The sequence below is a fragment of the Corvus moneduloides genome, chromosome 2 (genome assembly GCF_009650955.1).
Source record: "Corvus moneduloides isolate bCorMon1 chromosome 2, bCorMon1.pri, whole genome shotgun sequence".
In the NCBI taxonomy this organism is placed as follows: Eukaryota; Metazoa; Chordata; class Aves; order Passeriformes; family Corvidae; genus Corvus; species Corvus moneduloides.
The window spans coordinates 6376204-6388248 of NC_045477.1; the positions used below are offsets into that span (position 1 = coordinate 6376204).

The 12045-nt window shown below is 37.0% G+C and overlaps 1 protein-coding gene across 3 annotated transcripts in view; it reads right to left on the minus strand.

Annotated features, from left to right (window-relative positions):
* CADM2 (cell adhesion molecule 2) overlaps positions 1-12045 on the minus strand; it is a 1080208-nt gene that overhangs the window by 114610 nt on the left and 953553 nt on the right. For all 3 annotated transcript variants that reach the window (XM_032096903.1, XM_032096885.1, XM_032096894.1), the window contains 2 exons: positions 4330-4482; positions 1693-1830 (listed from right to left, as the gene is read on the minus strand). In XM_032096903.1, the coding sequence (XP_031952794.1) occupies positions 1693-1830; positions 4330-4482 (291 nt within the window). The remainder of the gene's footprint in view (positions 1-1692; positions 1831-4329; positions 4483-12045) is intronic.

Genomic DNA, 12045 nt, shown 5'->3' on the forward strand with positions numbered 1-12045 from the left:
GAAGGAAAGGCAAAGGTATTACATCAGATTTTAAAACATAGTTTTCAAAATAAGATCTTTCCAAATATGTGTTGCCTTGCTGTTAGGCCGACTCTATCAGTGTTTCTCCTAAAGTATTGACATGGTTTGGAGTGATTTCCAATCTTTACATGCCTTGAATATGTATGTTCATCCTGTCATCTTTTCTGAAGGATAGATTCTATGCTGTGCCATGTGCGTTAGCTGTGCTGTTAAATTCCTCTTTTTAATCACATTTGACTAAGTGCTGCATTTCTTTCATCAATTTCCTCAAATTTCCCAGTATTGAAAAGAATTATTCTCTGTTTCCTCATTTTCTATCCTTGTTAAACATTTCAAATGGATCCAGTCTAAAATGCTTGTTTCTTTCAACACTATTCTCATTTTCATTAGAAATATAAGGATACCTCTAGAATGGACAGGATTCCTTAGGCAATCATCTGCGATCTCCTTTATTTACCAATTTTATACCACAACTCTGGTTTTGCACATTGAACTGTGGTAGACAATAGTAAAGGAAGATGAATGGTTCTGTAATTAACTCTGTATGTTTGCTTGAGGCAGATTATCGAGCTAACGAAATCCAAAATATTTGACAAATCAGATAAATGTAGGGTGGGGTTTTGTTTGCTTGTTTTTGTTTTTTAAAGCTACACAGAAAAGGTGGATTTTGAATCATTTATTCATCTGTTTTTATAGCAGAATAAATAGAGGTGACATGAATAAATACCAATACCTTATCCTTTTTATCCATCTACTTTATAAGGGGCACCTCAACTGGCTTGCAGGTGTGACTGCGCCTTCTGCAGCAGGAAGCTCTCTTCACTCACTCATTCACCAATGAGGATTTAAAACTATTCCAGCATTTATAAGAATATGGACCAGAAAACTAAGTTCTAAGCAAAGAACATACAAAGTGAAAGAGAAGACAGAAAGGAAATAAATAACTTTTTATATGCAGCTCTTTCCTAGGTCACTGCATCCTCAAAGGCAAATCCTCGCTGTCAGCTTTGGTTTTAGTCACTCAACGGCTTTTCAGTTACAGCAGACTTTGTCCAACTCCCCCCAGCCCCTGTGAAGTTTTCCTGATCCCCTTTAACATTGATCTTCTCCCTCCTCCTTGCTGCAGACTGTCAGCATCCTTGCCTCAGCTGTAGATTCCGAGTTTCCCAGCAGAGACTCCCTCATTTGCTACATCCTGACTCCTCCCCACCAGAGCAGGCTCCACAGCTCTCCTATGGGAAGTGCAATCTTCTGTCTCCTTCATATGGTTCTGCCTCACCTGGTCATGTTATTTAGAGGAGTATAACCTAAATCTGGGAATTAAGTAAATCAGGCATACCTCATGTTGGAATGGCACAAAAGAAATGAAAAGGGAAAATATCAGGGATGAGGGGTATGACTGTGATGATAATAATCCAGAAAACAATTCTCTAAGAAGCCTCACAGTGGAGTTTATTAAGCTGCACAGAGTTCTGAGCAACCCAAACCATCAGTTTCTACCATTTGAAGAAACAATAAAAAGATGGTTATATGACAACTACAGTAATTTACAATCAATTCTTTATCTGACTCAATAGGAGAAACTTTACAAACACAGATTAAAAAACATAATTCTACAGAATGTATAGTTTTGGCAATTGGACCAAATGACACCAAAATCCTTTTAAATACCTTTAACTTCTTTGTCGTTCTTGAACCATCTGATATCGGCTGCTGGCTTACTACCAGATGTCTTGCAAGTGAGCTGCATCCTCTCTCCCTCCATAACTGGTGAGGTAAATCCAGTAATTTGTGGCTTCTCAGGAACACCTAACAAGCAAACAAACAAAGTAATTTCTCTGATAGTGTCAGCTGCTGCCACGAACACACAACCAACCTAAAGTTCACTTCTTCATATGCTCTAAATTCTGGAAACAGGATAATTAATTCCTCGTGCCTTGTCAGTTAAACCTTTTTCCTATTGTAAATAAACCATCAATCTGAATGGTAGTTGATTCTAAATAAATAAAGCAAGCAGGAATTACCTAATTTTCTAAGAGAAACAGATTGCATTTTAATAAATACCTTATCTCTGTATATTCTGCACGCAGGTCTAGTCTGACTTGTTACAATATTTAAACTGCTCAGCACAGCAAGCAGGATGACAAAGCACATTAGAAGCACAGCTGTGAAAATTAAACATAACTGGCAACAAAAAGCTGAACTGACCTAAGTTTAGAACAGATGTTTACACCTCAATAATGAAGACTTTAATACAAAATCCAGGGAAAAGGGAAGAGGAAAATAAATACAGGAGTCACTTTATCTCCACAGAAGGCAAAACCAAAACATCAAGAGGTATAATCACAGCTCCACTGTCTATGGAGAGTTCTTCAGCTGAATACAAGTTCTTCAGAGGAGATCATATGACTTTGACATACCATGCACATTATATTACATTTAGAAATGGTTGTTTTTCAACGAGCCGTGGAAGATTAAAAAAAAAACCCAAAAAACAAAACATGAATAAAATTGGGAAAATTTTGATCACTACTTGTATAAATCCATTTAACTTATGAAGACACGAGAATAACTTATTTTAAAGTAATACTGATGACTGCAATTTAAAAATCTCTAAAAAAATGTCAGCTGTAACTTGCATTTACAGTGCTTTGGTGTATTCATATTTGTGGCTACATAAAAGGGCTCAGTCACAGTAATTGATCCTGTGCCCTGTATTTAATAATTTGGTTTTCCTGTATCTCTTTTCCAAAATAACAGATTATGTACATAAAAGCAAAGCAGAATTACCTATTGCACAGTACATCTCTTTAAAAAATCTAATTCTCTCTTTCAGGACAGAAAATGGTGTTTGCTACAATACCTTGACACTTAAATTTTCTAATCAACAGCAGAACAGCCAATATAGAGATTATTTGTACATAAAAGGATAGTTTATCTGATTAAAAGATGTAATACATCTTTTAATGTGGCAGAGATCCCCTTCTCCAGTAGAAAATGTTTTAAGAGTTTAGAATGCTATTTTGAAATAGGAAATTACAAATACAAAATGAAGAAAAGGCAGGAATCTTAAACTGTGCAGCTTTCTCTCTTAGAAGGTAAGTAAATGATGGGAAAACTTCATGAAACCTTCCCCTAAAATGAAGGTAAATCTTAAAGGACTGTGAAAGACCAATATACTTCTGTTACTAAGTATTGGCTAGATATTTTTGGGGTTTTCTTGTCTTTTTAACACCTTTCTTTGTCTTTCTGCCATTTAAAAGGTTGAACTGGTGCACTCCTCAATTGTTTAGATCATGAAATGCCTCTCCACAGAAAGAAGATTCAGCATAGGCAGTTGCTATTCCAGAATATACTGCTTTGAGTGGGCACTTCTTGTCCTTAATGGCAAACTTGTGAAGATTTTTGTAAAACAGTCTCACAGGGACTGAAAGGGAGATGTATTTCATAACCTAAGCACAAAACCAATTCCCTGGCTGGATTAATGTGACTATTACTGCCACAGAGAATTAGTCCTATTAAATTCAATGGTCTGCCCATCCACATATAAAAATAAAACAAAAAGAAAGAAAGAGTCATGTTCAGGGACAGAAAAAAGGAAAAAAGAATAAAAATCAATCTCTAAAATCATATAACCTCTTAGGTTTGCAGGTGTGTTTCAATGAACTATAGCAATTTTGGCTGATTGGGCTACTGACATTCATAGAGTCATACAAAGCTTCGAGCAGAAACTTTATTTCCTGGGCATCTCTTAAAACCTATTGCTTTTCTATGTGTATCTATAACCTTTGGGGAAAACAGCAGAGAACTTAGAGGATAAAGCATAAAAGAAGCAGCAAGCCCAGCGAAAATTTGCACTTTATAGACCAAAAAAAAAAAAAAAAAAAAAGAAAGCAGAACGAGCCAAAAAAAAAGCACGACGGATAAACGATAAAGGTCTAAAGCCCGTTTTGATTTCATGCTTTCTAATTTTCTCCCCTTTGCCCTATCCAATAGATTGTTAGGAGATGAACACATGCACCTTCTCTGCACTTGTGGTGCTCAGGATGTAGAGGTTATGTCCATTTTATGGAGCACTCGTTCCGTGGTGTTTGTGTGCTCCCTAATTCATTATCCTGCCACGGTGCGAACAGTAAGAGGCATGTTATTTTTCAGCACAGCAATATGAAACAATAAACATCAGGGAAACTAGATCAGACATTTACATTTATCTTCTGCCAAGCCTTAGAAAAGTTCATTCTTATCATAATTTGCCAGAGCCTGAGGAGCTTAACACTTGCTTCTTTCTGCTCAGCTGTTCGTCCTTACCGAGAACGGTGAGGAAAGCCTTGGAAGTTTTGACAGGCATAGTGAATAAAGAGCAGGTGTACTGCCCTTCGTCCGACAGGGACACATCGCTGACACTGATACTCAGCTCGTGCCACGATGCTCGCACCAGCTCAATTCTGTTGTCCCTCAGAGCTGAAAAACAAAAAAATAATCCACGTTAAGGCGGGATCCAGCACGTGAGCAAAGCGTGGGGTGTTATACAGGAGGCTCGATGAAGGTTCCTAGTGAAACCAGGCCCTGGAACACAGGGATGTGGACACAGTTGTCTATGCAGAGTAGTTTGTTTTCTCTGTGGAAAAAAGTATGTGAGTTTAGCAAGTGTTCTAGTGGTGTACTGGGTGATTTGTAACATATATAAACATAGAAACTACAGAATTTGAGTTACCTCTGGCCTGCCTCTAAAAATCCAAACAATGACACGGATTTCTGCCCCCTCACAGCTTTGTTAAGTGCCTAAAATAAATGCTTCCCAAAACCAGCCTGTTTTACATGTATTTACAGATGTTGAGAATCCTGTGTCCATCCCTGCATAGCTTGCCTACAGATTTTTCTCCTGTCCATTACTACTCACATTGAACAGGAATATCAGATATCTCGAATTCTGTAAATGAGTATTTCTTATTGGTAATAACTGATAGATTGAAAATTCCACTTATACGTGCATATGTAGTTCATTCAACAAATTGAGGTAATTGTGTATATTGGCTTTACTTTTTTGATTAAAATAAAAATATGATCTTCTGTTTCATTTGCATGAAACCAATGAGGGAAAAAGAACATGTAGATTCACTGAAATTCAAACTGTCACTTTGGTTAATGATTTAAGATTTACAACATTTTAAAACCTGTACTTAGGGTAACCCCCATTTTCTATTGAAAAACTGCCAAAACATTTCCAAACATTCTATTTCTCTGCAGTAAAGCTGTTTCAGGAGTCTGTATATATTACTCAAGCCTTTCCACAGCATAGAAATACTAATATCATAAGTAAGCAAACACTGTAATTCTCCTAAGCAAACAGTAAAAAAGCCTCTGTAACTCAGGAAGTTTAGCTGTATACCTCTAGATCCAAATCTCTGGCCTGACAGTGTGTGGAACTTCAAGGAGTCTATTTTTATAGCAAGCGTCTGAAACTCATAAGCAAAATGGGACTATGATATTTATCGAGACAGTTACACTTGCATTTGTGAAAAGAACAAAGGTGTTCAAGTCCCTAATGCTGTTCTCTCACCTCTTTCTAAAGTCTCCAAAGACTCTTAGATTTGTCTAGTAGATCTCTTCCAGTGACAAAAATAAATAAGAAGTTTTACCGTGGTTCTTCTGCTATTAAACCTAGATGTTTCTGCCCAATTGCTGTCCAAGTTGATCCACATAGATTTACGCCACAGTAAGAAGATACAGTGAAGATTCAGCAAAAATGTCACTTGAATTTGTTTTCTTCTAAGGCTGCCATTTAGGTTTGTTTTCACCAGAAAATTTCAGCTGACTTTACTGATTATTTCAGGGTAGGCCAGCTAAAGCTCAGCTTCCTCCCTGCAGGGTCTGAAAGGTGGCAGCTTAAGCAGATCTAACATATAGACATGCCCTGAATTTCTTCAAGGCACATCAAAACGACTGAGGTGGTGTGTAATGGACACATTCCAAACAGAACTGAGATGTTGTCTGGCCGGCCGCAACAAGAAAAAAAACCCAACAATTATGTATTTTATAATATCAAATCCATATAATGATGCAAAAAGGTGCAATGTTAAACAAACAAGCAAGCGAACCAGAAGCCACCAAACGCGAAGCTGACAGAATGGCCCAGAAAAACAAGCTCAGGAAAACAAAAAGGCACATAAAGCAAGTGTCTACCAACCCCAAACAGCAGGCAAAGCTCATCACTGTGGCTTTAGCAGCCAAAACTCCTCACAACAGTGAAGCTGTTGCTGTCTTTGAGGAAGGAGATGGGGACTCAGAACTCCTTTCTCAGCTTGTCAATTCTAGTCAGATGCAAATGAGCACACGTAAGAATGGCAGTTTATTTCATATTACTGACCTTCCAAAAAAAAAAAAAATTTTAAAAAGGATTCAGCGCTTCCAAATGGTTTGATCACCACCACACCCATTTATATAATTTAGCAACAGCATAAAAAATAGAAAAATGAAACAAACAAACCCCAACAACAAAAAACCTCTCAGCACTCCATAATTTGGAAATGGTGAATTTTTTCCTGCTCTTAATCTGAAATTATTAAAAAAATAATGCACTATATCATGTTACATAGTATTTTACTTTGTTATAATTTTCAGTTATTTCCTCATGATGAAGATTTATGTATCTATTGAAATATTTTCCTACAGATCGGGCAAGGTTTAGAATTTAATGCACTAAGAAGAACAGTACAGCACAACTGGCCTACAGATGATGCCAACAGCACATCATTTAGATCCTACAACTGAAGCACAAACCATTTCTATCAACTACATTCCTACTGCTCCCCTCCCTCACTTCCACCCCCTCCACACCTTTTTTTAACCTTTGTACAATATAAAAACCTCAGCTCAGTCAATTTTCTGAAAAGCTGGTAAAAAACAACCACTGGCCAAGAGATGAGATCAGATATTCCATGTTTCATTATGGAGTGGATTTTTATTGAAAGAACAGCAAGAAAGTTTCATAACGGAAATACCAGCACAGCCTTTGCAATAAATGCAGCAAATAGCACCAACATAATGTTCCTTTGCAGGAAAGATGTTTGTCAGAAGCATTTTTCTAAGTGCTGGGTCTAAAGACAATTATCTCTTCCATCATTTTCAAACCTGAATATTTGTAAGCTTTCCTGTCTACGCAGATGACAGGCAAACCAAATTTTAGTGCTATGGCTTAGACAAGGTGAGCACTTACACAGAGACTTTTTAGAATCTTATTTTCAAATTGTATTCCTGTAACTGTTTCTATATCCTCATCTATTTAGAAAGACACCAGTTTGTCTTCAGGGAATTGATGACCGTGATGGATGCCAGAACTGGTTTGTTTCCATTTTCTGTCTTAGGTGCATTTTGCTAAAATGGTGATGGAAACAACAGGAACACTGCAGAAAGAAGAGTAATTCCAGCAATGCGTGGTATCCAGGCATTGTGACTGAGCAGGGCAGGGTCTGGCTCATGGCAGAAAAATCTTGCCAAGCCTGGTTCATGGAGCAGAGGAGCCCACAGAGCCTGGACAGAAGGCAGCTACTGAAAGGCACCAAGTGGCAAGCAGGTCCACCATAGTAGTTCAGATAAAGTTCCATAAAGTAAAATACAAATTGTTCCCTCACATTTAATTAGCACTTGAACACAAAATAGTAGAACACTGCTCTTTTGAAACCTTCTTCGGAAACTCTTCTTTTTTCCATTTCACTTTGTTAGAAGCCAAAAAGACTTTTCTGGCCTCTTCCTGGGGATTTTAACCTACATTGTTGAGTCATTACCCTATCCATAGTTTGCATACCTACAGAGAGACTAGAAAAAGGGTAAATAAACAGAATACTTATTTGAGTTCAAGGAAATACACATATGCCAAAAGCAGTAACAGAGAATACCAGCACTGGCATCTCTTTGCTAAATTCTTATGTTGCAAGGCCTTTGAAAAATATAAAATGCAACAAGAAATATAATTACATAGTAAATTCCAATATGCCCTAGGTACATAATTTCAGTTTTCTGTAATTCCCAGGCACATATCATGTAGTTAATTTGCAAGGCATGAAATAATTATGCATAAAACACTTGTTCCTAAGCAGACACACTTCATTTATTTCACCTGTCATTCTCTTTTCCTGTGGAAAAGATTTCCTTTCAGAATGTTCTCTGACACAGAAACAAGCAACCTTGACAATTTGTATAGTTGAGCTAATTATGAGTAAGAGATACAGCCATGTATTTCATCTGCATTAATTAGTAATTATTGAGACTGACGACCATCACAATAAACTGGCCTCCTTGTTCACAATCAAAGTTGTACTTTATTTTTTGAAAAAAATAATAATATAATGATCATATATTATCATAGAGAAATCCTGCAACAGGACTTATATCGGAGAGACAAAAGAACCTTAGAAATTTGCAGAAATTGAAAAAACATCCACATTTCACACTGTGAGGAAAAGGCAGCTGGACCTGTTAGATGTAGTAGCCACACAGCAGCATCTCTAATGTTATTTCATCTAAAATGACCACATCTTTGTATTATTTTAAGTCATATATTTGAAGAACGGGGGAAAAAACAAACAACAAAATCCCCAAATCCCTCAGAGTAATTTGCTGATGTTTTGAGAATACTAACTTGACATATGCTGCCATCCTGGGACTCACTCAACAAAATTTTTGTCCTTATGTTGGAGTTCTTCCCTCTCTCATGGGAATAACATAACCATTAGTTGGAACCAGAAGGATTTCTGATACTCTGCAGGTCATGCTAAACTCCCAGAATTCTAATACTTATGAAACTGAGACAATCCCTCTGATTTCCAGATTCCAACATTCTGAATGTAGTACCATCATCTGAAATAGATTTAAAGGGATTTATGTTGTGTTTCTGGATATACTTGAGAAGGCCCTTTTTCTTTGCTCCTAATGAATTCAATATATCAAGATTCCCATAGGATGATCTACAGAACTTGCTTACAGTTGTGCATCAACCACCACCACCAGAGCAAGAAAAAGAGAGACAGAATGGGAGTAAATGGAACAAACCAAACTATTATTATTCTGTGTCTTCTAAACATTCATGTATTTCTTTTCAAAACATTCAAATTTCCTTTAAAAGAATAAGAACTGACACATAGTTATTCTATTCATGCCTAACCTGTCTAGTCAGTACTTTCATGGTATCTGAATACCTAAGATTTTAAGACTTCTCAGCTGTTTTTATGCAGAAAGAAAATCCATTTCCTTCCTCTTTCATTTCCAGGCACGCAACCTGATTACTTTCATGCAAGTACACGGGGGGGCAGTGTGCATATTTAGTAATCCCATGTTTTCTATTTCTACTTCTGCAGTGCTAAGGCCATTTTTACTTCTCAGTGGAGGCCATTCTCACCTGTCCATATCACTGCATCTGTGAAACTATCACTTCTTCCCCCCGGGACAGAAGTCCTCAGACTGGGTCTACTTTCACAGGTAATGCCAATGCAGAGGGAAAAGAATTACGAATTTCTATGCAACCTATAAAACAGGCTGACATATGTAACATTGGTATCCCTTAAAGGTGATATCATTCATAGGTAAAATCAGCAGAAATCACCTAAACCGAAGGCAGCAATACTGTGGAGAGATCTTTGGCTATGTGGCTGTGAACAGTCTGACCAAACTGCAGATGCATGATGGCATAATAAAGTGCTTATTAACACAGATGAGTTCAAAGAGACATTCCAAACAGTGTCTGTCACAGTTTTCAATCACTTGGACCCTGTGAATACTTCAACTTCACTAAATTTTTCAACCCATTCACTTAAGAAATTCAGGGCATCACCGAGCTACGTAAGGGTTTAGAAATGGAAGAACTACATAACAATTTTTGGAGACAGGTTTTACTTTCATTCCAGTGCATTTCTAAAGTATTTGGTGATCAAAAGGAAGAAACAATGGAGTCAATAGGTATATACTTCTACCTCTAATCATCTTGCTGTCTTCTACTTTATGCTGTGGCTTGCAGTCTAATAAGAAAAGACTGGATTGTTTTTAGCTGGGATACACTGCTGAAATATTTGATTAGCTTATTTAGAGAGCAGTGTCCAACAGCAAGCTGCTTCCTCCTTTTTAAATTTTTCAGAATTTCTGCCTGTTGCATAATGCATCTGCTAAAGACACGCAGCAAACTCCCTTCATCAGGAGAGGTGCTGACAGTCTCACTAAGAGAGGCATTTACTCTGTGCTTGCCTTGAAAAGGCCAAAGCACCGGGGACTCAGAACCTGTCTGTACAACCTTATCTATTATTTACCAGGGTGTACAGCCTTAGATGCTTATGAGAAAAACCCAAACAGAAAGGTAATTTCTTCAGTGAAACAACAATTCTCTGTTTCCTGCAGTCTGGATGAAAGGAAAAGAGTTTAAGGTGACTTACAACGACTTATGATCTTGAACACAGCTGCTAAGTGAGGTATCACCAACTGTTGCCAATTGACAAACGAAGGCCAGGACAACTAAATGCCCTTCATGGGTGGAATAAATAAAGAAAACTTTCCTGCACGGCAGATTTTCTGCACTGAGCTACATTTTCATTCACAATCATGTTCAGTATTTGCTTCTTTCTCTCTTTTTCAGAGCACTCAAAACCATGGCAATATGCAAAATGAGACGAAGAACTTGCCTTCTAGGGTGTTTTTAATGCTGGTTTCTGGTATTAAAGAAACAGTGAACTTATTTTCTTCTTGTCTTTTGAGAATCATAAGGATGACATTTATTGCCTGAGAAGGTCTGAGGGCTGACTCTGTTTCACATAAGAAATTCAAGTTTCAAATCTTTGCAAAACATAAAGTTTTTGAACTATGAAGATGCTTTGCTGTTCTACTGTATTGAAATAATATTTAACTGTATCTCCAAATAATAAAACGAAAATCACATTAGTCAGGATGAAACGTTGTCTTACAAGGTCTGTTCATCTGGTTTCATCTTCAGTGGGGAATTACAAGATTTCCTATTATCCTAATGCAACTGGACATGTGCCACAGCACAGTAGCCTAGAAAATATTTAAAAACCGTATTTCTCAAATATGCAGCTGCAAAAATTAAAATTGCAAAATGATCTGGCAAGGTTAGAGATGGACAGAATTAAAATAAATGAGATTCAATAGATAAAAGTAATTGGTAATCTTATGTACCAAGTTGGAGATGAATGTTTTGAAAACAGTAATGCAGGAAAGGAGTCCTGAGGATTATAGAGGAAATTATTTAACTATATGTTCAAATGCAGCACCACTCTAAAAAGATGAATCCTATTCAGGGTTGTACTGATCCTTGCAATTATGGTAAAAGAAAATGCTACAGTATTCCAAAATAGCATACATCATACTGTGCCATATATTGTAAATTACACACAGAAACAGTCTCTCTGTTGGGAAGATAATTTCTGAAGGTCTACTGATGGAATACTGCTGCAAAACTAATACTAAGAAAATGAAAATAATATGATGGAGAGCTGTAGTAAGTCCACACCTATCTAAGGAAACACTAACAGAAATCAGAATTTTTTTTTTATAATATTGAGGGTAATACTGAAAAGACAAAACACTATGTTTCAAGCCAAATGAAACTTCATTGTAAGTGAGAAATGTTAGATAATGACTTTATTGTAGTAGAAGAGATAAATAAATACGAATCCTCTTGCAAACCAAAACAAAGTTACAGAGATTTCCAAGTTTGTTCTGTGAAGATCAGACCAGGTAATTTTTCCTCATGCTACTGCTGTTGATAGTAATCATTGTGTTACCAGCATTTAAAGGTTTCTGACCAAGGTACAGTTAAGCTTATGTAGGTATTAAAAACTGTCTGGCCAAACAGCAGAGAGCTCTACCAAGACCATCTGTGTATTTTAAAGAACATCAGTTGTAAAATGCTCTTTTTGCTTATCAAGAGACTGCTCTTTACAGTCACTGCTGGTGACCTTCATGCACTGGCTTTAGTCAGCTTTGAGTGAAAGGAGTCCTAAAGGATAGGGAGCACAGAATAAC